This window comes from Perna viridis, chromosome 8 (genome assembly GCF_037379345.1).
Source record: "Perna viridis isolate PV_CMFRI_1.1 ecotype Kerala chromosome 8, ASM3737934v1, whole genome shotgun sequence".
Lineage (NCBI taxonomy): Eukaryota > Metazoa > Mollusca > Bivalvia > Mytilida > Mytilidae > Perna > Perna viridis.
In genome coordinates, this window is record NC_142452.1 from 24,131,302 (window position 1) to 24,150,236 (window position 18,935).

The 18,935-nt window shown below is 34.6% G+C and overlaps 1 protein-coding gene across 3 annotated transcripts in view; it reads left to right on the forward strand.

Annotated features, from left to right (window-relative positions):
• The first annotated feature begins 6,573 nt into the window (after nt 1–6,573).
• The window catches only part of LOC148609894 (uncharacterized), an 80,625-nt gene continuing 68,263 nt past the window's right edge, over nt 6,574–18,935 (forward strand). For 2 of the 3 annotated variants that reach the window (XM_088541457.1, XM_088541458.1), the window contains exon 1: nt 6,574–6,706. In XM_088541457.1, coding sequence (XP_088397583.1) covers nt 6,581–6,706 — 126 coding nt within the window. In that variant the 5' untranslated portion in view covers nt 6,574–6,580. The remainder of the gene's footprint in view (nt 6,707–18,935) is intronic. The other variant, XM_088541455.1, reaches the window with a different exon arrangement.

Consider the following 18,935-nt stretch of genomic DNA (forward strand, 5'->3'; position numbering starts at 1 on the left):
CTTACCTGTTTACAGAACACCATACTATATAATGACACAAATTAGGACGCTTAATGAGGATACCTATGGAGGTCGTTTCCTCCCGCCCTGACCTTTTAGACACCCTTTTCCTATAGCACGGTTCCCCATGTTCCCTTTATTGGTCATGGTCCGCTTCTACATGTTAGTCAACTTCCGGTCACCAAAGGTCCACTTCCGCTCATACCCAAGGTCAACTTTCGGTCACACCCAAGGGTCACTTCTGGTTCATGACCACCAAATGTGACGTTATGTCCATGCTCATTGGGGTGCACTTCCTCGAACCTCCTGAATAATGATAAGCCTAAAACTCATAGTATACCACTCTCAGCCCCACCACAATCGTCATGAATGTTTCTCTCAGTCCAATGGACGCCGAAAGTGGTATTGATCAAGTAGGCGGTACACGTACGTAGACCCAATGTCATACACGTACGTAATCCTAATTTCAATGTTATTGTTACAGTAAATTTTCAGCGTATTGTTGAAGAACAAAACAAACACGTCAAAACAATTATTAAACGCTAGAAAAGAAAACACAAAAAGTTATCGAGTTAATACACCTAATACTTAAATATGCTATTTGGTGATACATGTATTTGTAATTGTTAACTTTTTTCAAATATAAGAGTACCTTATCAGATATGTAGTCAACATTAACATGTATATTGGCTTCACAATTCAATACATACGGGTGTCGTTTCAAACTATTTTTAAGTAGCAGTCTTTATCAAAATGAGACAGGAGGTGATTCGGGCATGTCAAAAACCCATCGAATATATTATTACAAATTCAGAAACATAAGCAGACTGCATAACCAGTCTTAGTAATTTTGTTGTGCACTATGTATGCAATTGGCACTTTGCAAGAGTTGTCGTTCTTGATTTTGTTGAATTTTGTAGGAGATACATGCATTGTTTTCTCTAACTATAGATCACTATCGTTACATACAAGTATAGAATATGTAGACACAAGAAATCATGGTTTTGCTCGATGTTTTGCCTACGCCATGAACCACCTCTATCATAGGTAATGTCTGAATATTTTATACTTTAATTAAAAAGAGTTTATTCCAACTTAAATTGAAACACCGGGTGGAGAAAAAAAGTTAAATTCAAAATATATAAACACTAGAAAAAGAACGCGGAGAACGCAAAAATGTAAATCGAAGTAATACTGACATCATTATGAAATTCTAATTGATCTTTCTTTTTTTTTTATTTTTATTTTTTTTATGTTATTTTTCTTATTTTTTTTTTAATATAAATGTTATTGCTTTCTTTCCAGAACTTGTCCTTTTCCTCTATCTTTGGATGATCTACAGAATAATTTGATTTTATCTCGTAGAATGGCTAAAGTGCTACACCTAGTGTTAACCTAGACCCACATTAAAGTTTTCGTTTCCATGTATCTATTTCCTAATAATTCTTGTTTCTTTTTTTATTCATAAATTGTATTTGCTGGACAGACTACAACAGTTGTAGATCCAAGAGAAGTTCATGGTTTTTTTATTAGTTGGATTGGACCCGGGGACCTTCCATTTGTCAATAATATGTTGATCCATCACTGTTCAAACATTTTGAATCCAGTCATTTCCAACTGCATGTACAATATACATACAATAAATCATTGTATGATCTAGTATAATACAAAATTCAGTCATGTTTCTCAAAAATTGAATCCATCAACATTGAATCCATTGTCTATTCGATGATTTATACACTATTTTTTTTCGTCGATTTGTAAAACAAATAAATTCACTGCACTGACCTTAAAAAGTAAAGTTTATGTCTCTTTCATTTTACCCTCCGTCTCCGGGTAAAAAATGTAATAATTGCAAATAATATAAATATAACGAGGCAACGGGATGAATCAACTCAGACACTTTTAAGACAAATGTTTAAAGCGGTATGATAACTATCTATTAATTAGTGCCATAAATTATGATCTATTTTATGCCCCAACAAAGGAAAGGTACTTTTGGACTAAATATAACTTTTCGATTTGACAAGTCTAGTCAATGAACCTGTTAGATGTTATATTGAATAACAACAATCAATTGTGTAGGAAATCACTCATTTTTTCTACTGGAATTAGTGACTGTCATAATATGATTAGTACTGTAATTCTATTCCTAATCAGGAAAAACAAAAAATAAGTCATAAAAGTTTTCGAAAGGTAGATGTAGATGCTTTAAACGCTGTGATTGTTAAATCCTCTTTCTTTTAGACATATTTGAGTTCTTGACTTCTATTCAAAACGGCTATTTGAACTGAGGACAGTTAGAATTGTCCTCAGTTCTAATAATCCGAATTTTTTTCTGACTCTTCAACCCTCCTAATTTTCTTTTTATCAATTTAGTTATTTGCGTCAAAAACTTTTACTCTGAACTATAAATTACTTATTTGTTTGGAATTAACAATTACGTCAAAGAGTAATCAAGGGAACCAAGGTTATAGCGGTAATCAAAAGAATGTAATCCAGGGACATAGACCATACAGACATACACAACAAAGAACATAAATAACTAAAATCATACATACAAAGTAACAAAAGCAAATGAGCTATTCAGACTCCACTAAAAACTTTGAGCATGGAGCAGGTGCATCGGTAGGGCTCTGCTATTCTGGAAACACCCATCCAGTTGCTCATAAAAAGTTAAGTCTGAAGGAAGTTGACCTTTAACCTCTGATTATTGCCTGTTGTTCACTTTTTTATACATTTACCCGAATGAAGTATATGTCCACTTCAATATCCAAGTTGTTACGTGGGAGTGTTAAGGAGAAAAGTCATAAATCTTCATATTTTAATCTACGAAAACGAGCTACTTTTAAACTCATCTTAATACGTGAAATTTCGCCGATGTTCATATTTTAGTATACAAGTTCATAAAATAAAACCTTCAAAACACAAAACGATCAACAAAATTCAAAATGTGCAATCAAAATGAGTCACGTGATCGGTTAATCAAGCCTTCGTCGGACCACATAAATCATCAAAAGTGCAGTGGGAAGATTACAAAATTGTACATCCAAATTTTAATAGTAAGTCAATGAATATGTATATTTTGCAAAAAGTGCTGCGGGGAGTGTTAAAAATCTTTATGGATGTTAACTTGCTTGTGATGAAATATTTTTGCGTTTTCTTGTATTTCAACGAATATTAAAACAAAACGCTACAGATAGATAACTTCCCGCAGCAGTCAGTTTTCAGGTAAAATAAAATATGCCCTTTAAAGTGAAGTATAAATCAAGTAAATCGACATAGCGCATGCCACTGCACTTTTGCATTTTCTAAACCATATCATTTTGCGCATAGTGGCGCATTGAAACGTGCGCAACGGCGACCTCAGACACATTGACATGTGACGGATTCGTGTGAAGAACCGATTTAGTTGCGATAGCAGACTACGCTTTGAGTTTCTTATATTTTGACAAATGAAAACATTTTTCATTAGTGCAATTTGGTTGTGATTTTGACATAGCTCCCCCCCCAACACACACACACACAGACATAAATGGCCATGAATATACTTCAAGGTCTGTCTTAATGTTCATAGTTAACATATGTATGCTTTACAGGATCATGCTTCTTCAAATTTTTAGTTTTTAACTTTTGTTCAGATTAAGATCGCAAAAGGAAAGGTATGATCTGATTTTATGACTTAACACATTTTGAACATGTACTGTAAACAAAATTCCCTGCAAAATATTTATGATATGAATAATGTTCTTTTTAACATTTTATTTTCAAAATAATTATGTATACACAACATTATGAAGTGTTACGTGTAGCACAATTATAGAAAGTTATGTTAATCACATTGTTCACTGTGCCTGTCTTATAGGATATGATTCCATTAACACCTCCATCCAGGCATTGGAATGCAGTTAAAACACAAGTTGACACATTTTGTTTTCCAATCCACTTTCCACTGAACGCATATAACTACTTGTATTTAACTAATAAATCCAATTTCAATGTACATGTATAATGTACACATGAATTATGGCAAGTAAATGCTTCCTTCTGTTAACTTTACATACAGTTCTTGAAATCAAATATTGAATCCTGCATCTACGTTCCTGGGAATATTTATTTACAAATAAAAAGTCAAATTTCTTGTCAATCTCAGGTCTCACTAACCACTTCCGGGTCAAATGGCCACCCCCTATGTAGTACCAAAAACACACTGAATCTAGACATATGCATTATAAGTGCATTATTTGTGTGTATTATGATTAAAAGTAGTCAAAATATAGCTAAGAATGTGTACTTTAAAATCATATATGTAATTAATTACAAAAGTGTATGAATATTGTTTACATGTGTGAGTAATTTGCCTCCATGCTGTCAATTAGCAGAAAAGGTAAAAATGTGGATTTTCAGTATCATTTATTCAAGTAAATTTTGTGAAGAATTTCTACTATCATCGTACCATTAGCATAATGATTTTGGATGCCTTACTTTCCAAGCTTCGCAACGGTATGCAACTTCAAGATGTCTTTTGTCCTGGGAATTCACAGTGAGACTTTGAAAATTACTTTTTTAACATGTAAAGTAATGGAAACATTAGAAGTGGTTAGTGAGACCTCAGCTGAAAACTGTTGAAGTTTGGTAATATTCTAACTTGAGATTTCATATTGTAACTAAAATGATATATTATATAAGGTTGTCCTGCTGTCTAGTATGGGTTTGAAGCTTGAAGTTGGGAAATATCAATGTAAAGACAGTAAAATTCAAATTAGCAAATCTGTCATGCAATGAAATTACTGGTCAGTAAACGTAGGGCCACACGGATGAAAATGAATTAAATAATCAATTTCACATGTCATTCAATCCATTGTAAGTTATTGAAAGGGAAACAATATTTGCATCCCTGGTTAGATAGTCTGTTTAAAACTAAAAGAAGTACTTTACAAGTTGATTAAAACTATTTAAAGAAGATTATATAAACAGACATTTACTAGTATCAATTTACAAATTTGCGATCGGGTTGGCAAATGAAGATTTTTGAAACTCATGACAGTTGTTGATGTATGTTAGTAGGTCAGTGATGAATGAACCCCGGCCAAGCCGCTCCCGCGCATAGTTACAACCGTCTTTTACCAAAACAAAGAGAAATTAAAGTACAACTTACCCAAACTTGGAGAATTGTTTTACTGGTAACATGTATGACTTCAGAATTCATCCATGATTAAAGTGTAATGTCTCTCGGTAAATGCAAGCATGACGTCTAATTTGTTTAAAACAGGTGCTCTGACGTTTCAAGCTCCTCTGTGACGTCAAAATCGATACAAAAAATGCTGCCAGTTTTGTTATGTTGTGTTTCTTTATTAAGATGCGAATTTATTCAATCGTTAATTTCATATATTAAAAGAAAAAGACTTCATTTAACACTTAAAATATTCTTATGTGTTATTTACAAAGATTTTGGTTACTTCCGGAAAAAATTCTCCCAACTTAAAACGTCACGTATTCTGAGCGTGATCAGACGACAACCAGATGTACAAGAAAACTCCTTAACCTACCCGCGTAGATGCATAATAAGCCATTTTTATGTTTAGCTAGGAAGGAAAACATCATGATATTAAAAGAGTAATCAAGGGAACCAAGGTTATAGCGGTAATCAAAAGAATGTAATCCAGGGACAAAGACCAGACATGGAAAAACAGACATACACGACAAAGAACATAAAGTAACTAAAATCATACAAAATATGTAACAAAAGCAAATGAGCAACTCGGACTACACTAAAACAAGGAGCATGGACCAGGTGCACCGGTAGGGTAAGCGTGCTGTTTTTTTTTTTTTTTGGTTTTTTTTTTTTTTTTTGGCACCCATTGTAGCAAAATGACCATGTTCCAGAAGCCTATTTGTTAGAGTTCCAGCGCGATACAAAAAGTCTTTTTTGTTTCGGCAAGCTCTGGCATAACACATGAAGTGTGATATGAACACTCCATACGGAGGTGCTGAAGGGATGTTGCCAAAGATGAAAGGAAAATTGACAATTTTGAATGAAAAGTCATCACGTTCGTCGTAAAGTTTGGCCAATAGTTTTCTTTCACCATCGATTTCTAAGTGTAGGTCAAGATCCTTTATATCAAGTTCTTTGGGATAGATGCGATGTATCAAATCCCCGAAATTAGGAAAAACATAGTCATCAATCCCAGAGAGGAAAAATATAATCCTACCAATTTTGTGCTTTTATATTAGATACTTAAAAGTTGCTAAGTGATGATAACCACAAAAAATACGAAAAAATATTATAATTAAATGCATGTCTTATGAAACAACAGCTTGTTTTTTACTGGAAGTAGATAAATTGCTTCAATCAAAGCCAAGCTGTTGTTTTATAAGACATGCACTTTTAATATAACCATTATCAAAATGCCTTTGTACAAAAACATTTATTGCTAAGATTTAATTATTCTTTTGTATTTTTTGTGATTATTAGTCACCACTAAGTGTCTTCTAGTTATATAATACAAAAGTTGATTGTCAATATTAAATGCCAAGCAACAAACAATTAAACCTCTACTGGTAAAAATAACGATCTTCAATGAAAATTCATTTCATAAATCAAGCTGTAAAAGGTACCCAAAATAAACGATGCGAAATTATTCATAGAAGACGAAAGTCGACCTGGACTATAGATTTCTGGCATGGGACGTCACATGCACATAAGGTATGTTAAACATTTTTGTGTGCGCTCAACCCCTCCTCTAACCTTATACAGAGGTGTGAAATTACAACAATAAACACGAACTGCAAAAATCTCTCGAATTCGGAATTAAAACTTAAGAATACAAACACCTTAACAAATAGGACAAATGACAAAATTTTATTATACCTACCGCGAAAGAGAACTCCTTGTTTCTGTAAGGTAGTTCAAAAATCAAATACAACTGATAAGCAAACCTAGCTTTCTCGCACTAAAGTATCAATAAAAACAGTCCCAACAAGTTCTTGTGAAAACATATCATAAAATGTCTAAGGTTTTCGTGCACATGCCAAGATAAAAAGTATAATAAGCCATTTGATGTTTAGCTAGGGAGGAAAACCCTATGAGATTATAGTCATTAATCCTAGAGAGTAAAAATATAAAAAGGGATGCTTAAAACCTCTCAATGGAGCCGTCTGCACATTTCATGCTAAGATGGATCCAAATATTTACAAAAGGGGGCTGTGATTTCGATAAAAAAAGTTCCACTGGCATACCCGTTAAGGTTCAAATGCCAACACTTAGACCCCCTTAAAAGTTTCATTACAATGTCTATGTTTACATTTCTTGTTATTAAGTAGAACTCTAGCTAATAATCATGCCAAATGTGATTAATTGCTGGAAAGCTAACATACTTTTTATTTTTGGCATTTTGTTTAAGATGTTATTATAAACAGAACTTAACATGTGGCTTTTCAAATCACCTTTGTTCTTTGTTTTAGGAGATAAAAAACTCCATAGAATGAATTGTGAAATTCAAAATTAATAGAGATAACTCTGTAAATGACACTAAAATACAATAGAAGCTGACGGATTTTCAATGTTATATCCTAAGTGCAGACAGATTGGAATGAAAAAACATACATTTCACCATATAATCATTTTGAGCAACATAATAACAAAAAGTAATCAAAAACTGAATCTTCAAAGTTACTAATCGTCAAATAATCTCTGTCACTGATTTTGGCTTACTGTCAACATCCGAAATGCCACGAATAGGATATGCTCTAAAATTATGTAGACATGTGTATGATATTTTTTTAAATAGAGGTACGTTGTAGCGATCTTTGAGTCGCTTATGATATTGAACAGGGAACCAGACAAGGAACTAAATTAACAACTGGTAATGAATATTCATAGATATTGGTGCCCTGTTGATGTATATGACATATATAGTCTTATAACTAGCCCCTGTGCCTGAATCGGACTCTGGGTAATGTTCAATGCTATTCGATCATTCCATGTAAACTTCCCGTTCGCATACAAGCAAGAAACACACGTAGAACACAAGTAGTCATAACTGCACATATAGATCACTTTAATGACCTTTTCTATAGGTTACTCTATAGTAAACGTGCACTCGAGCAGAAGATCTGTGATGAGCCATTTTCAAAATAGTGGACCCTAGTTGTGCAATGTGATGATTGCAGGTCTATTATTGATTGTCTGTCATACATGAAGTAGTTTGACCTGATAATAACAGCACATGTTTGAATTGTCTAATATTGTTTACTTTTTACCCCGATATAGCTGTTGAATGTCATTTTAAGTGTTACTTTTGATTTTGAATGTTATCGTCAGATGGACAACCGGGACTGTTTCATAATGTGGCTGGTTAAGTTATTTGTTTGACATCAGATATCACTTGTTTTGAATGGTATCGTTGATTAGTGTCATAATGCACTTGGCCGAATGATGTAATCACGTTGTGTAATATTCAAATTCCAAAATAATTATTTAGTTGACTCGATGAATGATTTTATAAGGGGTACAGGTGTTGTTTTATCGCGTACTTCAGTATCATTGATTTCCACTGTCGTGTGGCTAGATGTATTTGAAAGATTATTGTTTGTTTTCGTTAGTGTTTATTCAAACGGGGTTTTCCATGTCGAGTCACCCTTTCTTGAAAAAACAACACTTTATAATATTCATAATTTTATTTCTCTGTCATAAGAACATTATATGGGTCGGAGATCCCACAATGTCTTTACAATTCAATATCCATACGGATAGCTTTGGTACGTGTCCTCCGTGATAACGCGTTTATCAAAGACGATTCGGTTATCTTTCCGCTGTCAATAGTGTCATTTGCTCCTTCCTATTTATTATTTTGTCATCTTCTACTGTGGCACCTTCATATCCGTTCACTGTCATATCTTTCAGTAATTCATAGTTGATTTGAAGTGCATTTTTGAAATTAAAAGTGATTCCACGCACTTTACAGCAGGTCGTTGTTCGATCATCTTGTTGTTTGGCTAATTTGAAGGCATAGTTTTTTGGGCTGCCCGTCACAAATTCTTTGATCTTGTTTCCAGCTACTTCATTCATCAAGTCTCCTAAATAACCTCCAAGGGTCGGTTTCCATTCTCCTTCTTTACTTTTGAATATTATTGAATCGGTATCACAATAAAGAGCAAGCTGTTCCAAGAAACTGTACAATTTCAGTCGAGCCTTGTAAAGGCAGCAATGACTACATTTGTTCGACTTGATGTTTCAACAAATTCTCTTTTAAACTTCCATCGCATTTCTATCATTTCATCTGATCACTGGTTAGCATATCGAAGTACTCACCCGGTTCTGTCACGTATTTAAGTTGACACATGTTCGATCGATGTCCGAATTTTCCACAGAAGCTGTTCAATATGAGTATTGCCAAGTTTTTCATACCGGGATTTTTCTTTACAATCTTGTACTCGAGTAAAATTCCCTCTTTTTCGTGGGAATCCTTGACATATCTTTCTTTGTCTTCTTCTGTCTCCCACCATTCTGGCCAGCCACTCGATTCCTGCTTGATTTTTAGAAATGTATTCACATAATACAAAAATAACCCACCACAATTGGTTTTGGGATCGTTTCTCTCTGTTTCTTCAAAATGCCAGACTTCATAGATCTTTTTAACTTCATATCCCATTTCCATAGATTTCTTTACTTCATCTGTTACCCATGTACCAGCTTTTTCGTAGTCAGTAAGGTAACACTCAGTTTGATATTTTTAGGCATACGTCCTGCATAGCGGAAACATCAGTTTGTCGATTTTGACAGGAAGCACTGGTATGTAAAGTCCTCCTGGCGGCAGAATTTGACATTTTAAGAGTCCTTTGTAGTTCTCGATTCCTTTAAAATTTTCCGTAACTATTTTCGGGTGGCCTAGCGGTACTTTACCAGTCTTGCTGATGAAGGGATATAAGGAGGTCATAGTAGTCGTTCCGATTTTCTTCCAATACTTCACGATGTAATGTAAATGCTTCGTCCACCGGCAAAGGCATCTCTTGGTTCGAAGGGGCTTTTACATTCTATGGATTCTACATATTGTTAAATAAAGGGATTTTTTTTTATTTCCTGGTCAAAGTCGCATTCCCATCTGCAAACACATTTGTATCACTGCTCAAATGTTTTTTTACGTTGATGAAAATCGTTCATGGTCATATCGTTGACGGGATTCAATGTATCTCTGGCGTAACATCTCGGGCATCAATGCCAGAACCATCCATTAAATTCGTAAACCGTTCCATCTGTATAACCATCCACTTTATATGGTTCAATGTCTTGTTCTCCTCCGTTCTGTGCATGTTGAAAATGTATGCCTGCTGATTCTGACACGTTTCTGAACCACTGCATAGCTTTAATCGAATGTTTATACCGTGGGCTGGTATGAGTCTAATGGTCTCTGGTTTTAGAAATTTAGATCTGAATACTATGTTGCAACCCGAGGCTATAGAGATACATTCTTTAAATTCTTCATTCAAGTATTTCTGGAATTGTTTGAGTTCTTCCATTCCACACTTCTGTAGAGGAACCCCAGCACGAGCATGTAGTACCTTTTCTTCCGTGAATTTGTCTACGTCGACAAAACCATATCGCCGACCTACTCCCCTATCTTGCATTACGACATGTGTTATCTCAAATATAAACGTCTCGTCCAGTATAAAGAAACGATCAATCTCCTGTAGCAGGAGTTCTCCGGTAAGTTGGTTACCAAATGGTAGGGTTATGGGAGAGAAATCAAGAGAACCAAGGCTATAGCGGTAATCAAAAAGAATGTAATCCAGGGAAAAAGACCAAACGTGGAAAACAGGCACTCAACAAAAAAAACATGAAGTCACTAAAATCATACATACAAAGAAACAAAAGCAAATGAGCAACTCGGACTTCACTAAAACTTGGAGCATGGACCAGGTGGGAAAATCCAATGATGGATTGCTAATGGTCACCTGAATCAGGTCTGTTGGGTTTACGAACTCTGTAACTGTCCGTAAAAAAAGTCGAACAGCTTTCCTAAAAGCTCTAGTAGTGAGTGTATATTCCCTTCTTTTACTCCTTTGATTTGCCCTTTCTATTCCGTAGCCGTCGTATTCAATTTGGCAGTATGTCTCCGTCCTTTTCACGTTGATATTATACATTTTTGTATGATTTCTTTGAGTGCAGTTCTCCTAATCCACCAACATAATGCTGATGATACTCGTTACGTCTACGATTATATATTTTATTGAAGACCATACGACAAACGGTACAATGAAATATATTTTCATCCTTTTGCCGTTGTTTGTGTCTGGTGAGGTTACTTCGTGAATGTTTTGTTGCAGATGTTATAACTCATAATGTTATGGTTCTTGAGCAATCGTGAGTGTTTCAATAAGTGACCTTTCTTGGCAAATGTTTGGCTGCACTTCTTACAAGTATGCATTTTCTGGAATATGAAGAAAATACTGTTTCTTGCATGTATTCGATAAAATCAATACTAGTACATGTACATGAAATCTGTAACTACCTTATACGTGTAGATTAAGTATAGAACGTACCGATGATGTTCACAGCTTGTACTGTTGTGTAAGACTGATGTTAAACTCCTGACTTATACTATTTATACTAACGCAATGTGGTATATAAGCTAGAATAAGGTGTTGACGCCTCGAAATTGTTTTTCAAAACTTAGTTGTTCATCGTGACATCTTATTTATACCTATGACATGGCCATCTATGTGGAGAAATGTATTGTAAAACCTATAAGAACTTCGTGGAGCATGGCCATCAATGTCATATGATAACCGTGGATAACGTAGGACCCAACAAGATACAGATCTACGTTGTTTTCGACTTTGAGTGTACACAAGACGACTAAGTGCAGTGCAGAGACGGATTCCGACCTGGACTCAATGGATATTGTATACGTTATAAGTAATCGACCTGTGGACCTTATGAACATCGACCAAATCTTTGTGTCGTTCATAAAGTTTGTAAGTTGTAAGATCTGCTTAGAGAAAGACGTCAAACAAGAGAGATCCTGTGAAAACTGCGGAGCGAACGAACTCATATCTAAAGGAGAAAAAAAACAACAGAAGCATTTTGTTCGTGGCTATTTTCCGGTAGCAACGAAGGAGCTACCGTGTTGTGTCTTTATAACTTTAAAGGATATGAATCTCATTACTACAATACTTATACAAGAATGGAGTGAAGCCAACAATTATTCCAAATGGTTGAAAGAACATGTCAATAGAAGTGCCTAAATGTAAGATACGGATGATCGATTTGAAGAATGTATCATTATTGCCTCGTCCTACAACCTAGTATTCAGATCTAAATTTCTGAAACCAGCTCACGGATATTGCCTGGGATATAACCGTTCGATTAAAGCCATGCAGTGGCTCAGATATGTGTCACAATCAACAGGCATACATATTCAACATGCAAAGAACGGAGTAGAACAAGACATTAGACCATATAAAGTGGATGGTTATGCAGATGGAACGGATTATGAATTTCAGGAATGCTTCTGGCATAGATGCCCGAGGTGTCACGGCAGAGATAACTTGAATCCCGTCAACGATATGACCATGAACGATTTACACCAACGTACAATTGAAAAACAAAGAAACATAAAAGAGCAGGGATACAAATATGCTAGCAGATGGGGATGCAACTTGTTAGAGGAGTTTTTAGAGGAGTCCGAGTTATTTGCTTTTGTTACTTTGTATGTATGATTTTAATTACTTTGTGTTCTTTGTTGTGAATGTCTGTTTTCTATGTTCCTGAATTAGATTCTTTCGATTACCGCTATAACCTTGGTTCCCTTGATTACTCTTAAACAATATGTAGAAGTACCGCTAGGTCACCCGAAAATAATTACGGTAAAGATTAAAGGAATGGAGAACTACGAAGGACTGATCAAATGTAAAATTCTGCCACCCAGAGGACTTTACATACAAGTGCTTCCTGTCAAAATCAACAACAAAATGATGTTTCCGCTATGCAAGACTTGTGCCGAAAACTATGACACCGAATGTTACCATACCAACGACGAAAAAGCATTAACTGGTACATTGGGAACAAACGAAGTAACGAAATCTCTGGAGTTGGGATATGAGGTTAAAAAGATCTATGAAGTCTGGCATTTTGAAAAAAAAACAGAGAAATACATGTACGAGCCTTCAACAAAAAAATAGTGGTCCATTTACAGATTATGTGAATACATTTATAAAACTCAAGCAGGAATCGAGTGGCTGGCCATAATGGTTTGAGACAGAAGAAGACAAAGAAAGATATGTCAACGAATACCACGAAAAAGAGGGAATTTTACTCGAGTACAAGATTGTAAAGAAAAATCCCAGTATGAAAAACTTGGCAATACTCATATTGAACAGCTTCTGGGAAAAATTCGAACAGCAATCAAACATGTGTCAACTTAGATACGTGTACGTGACAAAACCGCCTGAGTACGTCGATATGTTAACAAGCGATCAGATCGACGTAACTCGGATCAACTTTTTCACAGATGAAATGGTAGAAATGCGATTGAAGTTTCGAGGAGCTGCCTATACCACGGCTCAGGCTTATATATAGCTTGGACTCCTTGCTTTTTACTGTGATACCGACTCCATAATATTCAAAAGTAAAGGGGGAGAATGGAAACCGACCCTTGGAGATTATTTAGGAGACTTGATGAATGAAGTAGCTAAAACTAATGATGATCTTATACTGGACAATTCAAGTATGTATCCCATTTTTTCAGTTCAACAAACCAAATCCAAATTATTATCTGGACCAAAAAAACTGTATCCATTGAAAATAAGAACTGAACGAATCCGATTCTAAAATGGTTTTACTGGTTAAATTTTTGACCACTTATTTTTTTCCCAGCTCCTCGCTTCGCTCCAATATTCTAGACAGAGATATTGCTCTTTATTTCTAGTGATATCTTATAAAATTGTAACGCCACCTGGTGAAAAGAACTACTTTGAGTTGGTTATGAGTACGGGGCGCCGAATAGGACTTGATCTTTTGTAATCAAAATCAGTTTTGTATCACAAAATTCAATTCTGTCACAAAATTTACTTCTGTGAGACAAAATTCAAATATGCAAATGAATTCAAAATGTGCAGCATCATGTATACATGAATTACAAAGTTAAAGCATTCCCTGCAATTCAGTGGATAATGTACGAATTGACACGGTTATAATAAAGCACATAAGTGAAAGAAATATCGCATATCGTAATCGTATAACCCACTGTCTCACTTAATCTTGAATCTAAAGATAGATCATTTGAGCATTTGTGAACAAAAGGGAAACGAAAGTTAGACCCGTACTATGTCGGTTTTTCATCTCGCCCGACATGTTCCACTCAACCGAATTTCTTGTGTCATACAACAATAGGAAAGGAACGCAATAAGGAATCTATCTGTATCTGGCAAAAAATCGGGAGGGATAGTTTAAGAATATAATCTTTCGCCAACTTTGACAGATTAACAAATTTCACCGCACAACATATTTCTAGTATGATTTTCTTGGCTAATCACACGATTCATTTCTTGTTCCAGCATAATTTGGGACAAATATATTAATACAAATTATCATGCCACATTTTAACAAATTTGGTTGGGATTAACAACATGATACATGTGAAAACAATATTGGTACAGTATCGAAAATTATTGAAGATATGTGTATTCAGCTTGGGACGGAGGAAATAGCTCGGGGGAGCCTCCCAATTCCCCCCCTCGTTCCATCGCCTCAATCACATATCTTCAATAATTTTCGACAACATACATATATTGTATTTGAATTGTGCTATTATTGGTTCTAATATTGACTCTCTTGTTAAAATATTGATTAACTTTATTACATTTTCTTATTATTCTTATTATTTCTTATTATTATTCTTATTTCCAGGCAATACTTTTTATCTTGGCGTTTGCAAGAAGACCTTGTTTTTCTTAGACATTTTATGATATGTTTTCACTAAATCATGATGGATATGTTTTTATTGATACTTTTGTCTGGGAAAACTAGGTGTGCTTATCAGTTGCATTTGGGTTTGGAATTAGCTTACAGAAACAGCGAGTTCTCTTTCGATGTAGTTAAAGATTGTTGTCTCTTTTCCTATCTGTCAAAGCATTTGTATCCTGTATCTGTCCCATGACTTAGACCCGAATTCGAAAGATTTTTATAGTTCCTTTTATTTTATATTTATACTGTCTCAGGTTAGGGGAGGGTTTAGCTCACAAGCATGTTTAACATAACTTATGTGCCTGTCCCAAGCCATGAGCCTGTCTGTTTTTTTTATGTCATTTTACGTTTTTCTATAAATTAGGTCGATTTTCGTCTTTAATGAATATTTTCACATCATAATTTTTGGGTATTTTTACAGCTTGCTCAATAGTATGGATATTTCCCATCATTGAAGACCGTTTGGTGACCATTGAAGCCCCGTCTGGTGACCAGTAAAATTTTAATCGTTCGTTGATCGACATTTGGTGGATGACTATCTCATTGGCAATCATACATTTCCTATTTTTATATTAAACGGTATAACTCAGAAATATTTTTTTTTGTAACTGCACAATGATATTTTGATTTTAATTAACTATAAATGTATGTCTTTTAAAACAACAGTTGTATGATTACTGGAGTGTTTTTTCGTAAAACATACAACGAAGAGGATAAAGAGTAACCAGTATTCACATGTAAGTTTGTTTACATGATTAAAGATGTCTTGCAAACACCATTTGCAGCCTATTGCTATTGCATGGGATAAGAATGTCTTCTGTGACCATAAATAATAGAAGGTACCCTTTCAGCATAACGGTGTAGTGCAGATAAAAGCTCCATTTTTAGGTCGCTATTATTGTTAGCGACTTCTTGCACTCGTAATTTTTGTACTTCATATATGCATGTCATTTACATAAATATGTAGTTTTACGCCACAAAATGCTGCAGATCCTCGCCGTGTTCACCACAATAGCGTCATAGTTCTAGCTTCATAGGAGATAAAAATGTATCCCTTAAGTTTTATACACTTGTGTTCTACGTGTGTTTCACGCTTGAACGAGAACGGAAACTTTACATAAAATGATCGGTTAGCTTTGATCATTACCCAGTTTCCGATTCAGGCACTGAGGCTCGTTACAAGACTATCAAGGTCAAATACTTTAGCACCCACAATATTTATGAATATTCATTACCAGCTGCTTAATCAGGTTCATAATTGGTTCACTGGTCAATATCATAAGTGACCCAAAGATCGCTACAACGTACCTTTTTTGACCATATCATACACATGTCTATCATCATCGTCATCTTCCGGTACGGGAGTAGAATCCGCAAGGAGTGTAGAACCTCCCGGAACTTGCCGTGAAAATGAAAATGGGGGTCGGAAATTTAACAATAAAAGACAAGTTCGCAATTCATTAAAATAAGTGTTCAATATATATAACATAAAAGTTAAACATATTTACATTATGTACAGTGGTTGGGGTTATTTACATTATGTAAAGTGGTTGAAGTTATTTACATTATGTACAGTGATTGTAGTTACTATTTGTATCGTGTCAAGCGCTTAGGGTAATTGTTTATATTATATAATGCGCTATACAAATGGTGTATAATAATAATACTTTCGATGAACAAAGGAACCAGTGTACCGGGCGAGTGTCTCTCTTTCGCCAAAACATTTTTTTTCTGAGTTTTATAAGGCAAAAAAACTTTTGTGTTGAAACCTGGTGACTTGGGTACGTCCAGAAAACGGGAATCTTCTTCTGTGTCGCGTCTGGGAAGTTGTTAGAGGTCAACTTGGTACGTTCAAAAATTGGATAAGGATTCACTGGTGCTTGTGATTTTCCAGGGGCCAATATTGTACAATTGTACAGCTATTGTTCCATTCTAATTACAAAATAAATTATCATGCTCTTGATGAAACAGGAAAAACGGTTCCGATCAAGATTCACAAAGTATAGTAAGTTCCTACAAGAGAAGGTTTTCAATCCCCGGACCGAACCCTCCACCTAAACCTGCCACTACGGACCGAACCATCGATCCTCCTGCTGACCGACAGTAAAAGGAAAAAAATAACTATAATATGACCATGAACAGTGGTAAGTATAATGTAGGTGGCGGATTCAGTTGAAGGCAGCTGTCGAGGTTGGACCCCCATTTTGTTGGAAAATTCTGGAAAAGTTCACCACTCCATTTTTTTATTTTCGCATTCGTACTTGTATATGACCAAAAAGCCAGTAGATTTTTAGATGAATCAAATTTATTTGATGAGAGGTATCAACAAGTTGAGCTTTTTTTAATCATTAAAATAACTTATGAGATATTTAGTCAACATTAACATGTACAGTTTCTTAACAATTCAATACATACGAGTGTCGTTTCAAACTATTTTTAAGTAGCAGACTTTATAAAAAAATCAGACAGGAGGCGATTCATGCATGTCAAAAACCAACCGAATATTTTTTATTACAAATTTAGAAACACAAGCAGTCTACATAACCAGTCTTAGTAATTCTGTTATGCACTTTATATGAAATTGGCAATTTGCAAGAGTTTTGATTTTGTTGAAATTAGTAGGAGATGAATGAATTGTTTTCTTTAACTATAGATCACTATTGTTACATAAAAATATAGAATATGTAGACACAAAAAAAACAAGGTTTTGTTCTATGTTTTTTCTACACCATGAACCATCTCTACCATAGGTTATTTTTAAATATTATATAATTAAACTAAAAAGAGTTTATTTCAACTAAAATTGAAATATCCGGTGGATAAAAAAAAGGTTCAACTCAAGTCATATAAACATCGGGATAGGGGAAAGGTTAAATTCAAATTATATAAACACTGCGATGCGGAAAGAACGTTGAGAACGCAAAACTTAAATCTAAGTAATATCTATAGGAAATTCTTTGTTTTCTATTCTAATTTAAACGTTACTGCTGTCCTTTTCCTCCGCTCTAAGGATGACCTATAGAATAATTTTCATCTCGTAAAATGGCTGAAGGCCTACACTAAGTGTTGACCTAGACGCACTTTAAAGTTTTCGTTTATTTAGGAAATAGATACAAGGAAACGAAACCCATAAGCAGTTTGAATCTGCTAACCACCCTTAATTTAAATCAAATGAATTTGATATACTCACTCACCGGGTGGCTAGGAAGATTTAAGGGTGTGCGTGATCATGAACGCTTTGGGTAGATGAAATGAAATAATAGGAACATTTCATCGGTGTGTAAACGCGTTGGCCTTTGGCATGGTCAGGGTACATTTTGGACAGGAAGTGAAATGTTTTACGATCAACGCTTCCAAATTTTTATCTACATGTATATCCTTTATCGTTTTGTTTTATGTTAAAAACAGCAGCTAAATTGATATTTAAATTTATTTATTTTGTAAATTACATTTACTTTGATTATGTAGAAATAAAATTTCGTCTATTTTAATGTCCCGCTAAAATGTGTGTTAAACGATGTATTATACCAAGAAACACAATAAATATAAAAAAATCAGTAGCACCCCATTTTCGTATGTCGCAAAATTCATAAACATACTCGCACATTTGCATACATATAATAATCTCTGTGTCTAATCTGCACTTGTTGAATTCAAAATTTATTTCTGTTGATAACATTTTGGCTTATTTCTTGAATTTTTGCATTTAACCATCTTTGAGTTTGTTTGTTTGTTTGTTTGTTTGTTTGTTTGTTTTTTTTTTTTTTTTGTTTTTTTTTTTTGACTGGTTATAAAGTCTTCTCCGGCAGTTGAATAAAAAATTCTAAAAATTCATCCGTTCAATCAATGGATGTACTTGACTAATTGTTCTTGTTTTATCGTAATTCATTGTAAGTATTCATGCTGTATTGTACTTATATTGCTCATAACTAAAGAAATCAAAGTAATGATGTTCTGAGTCAATGAAGGC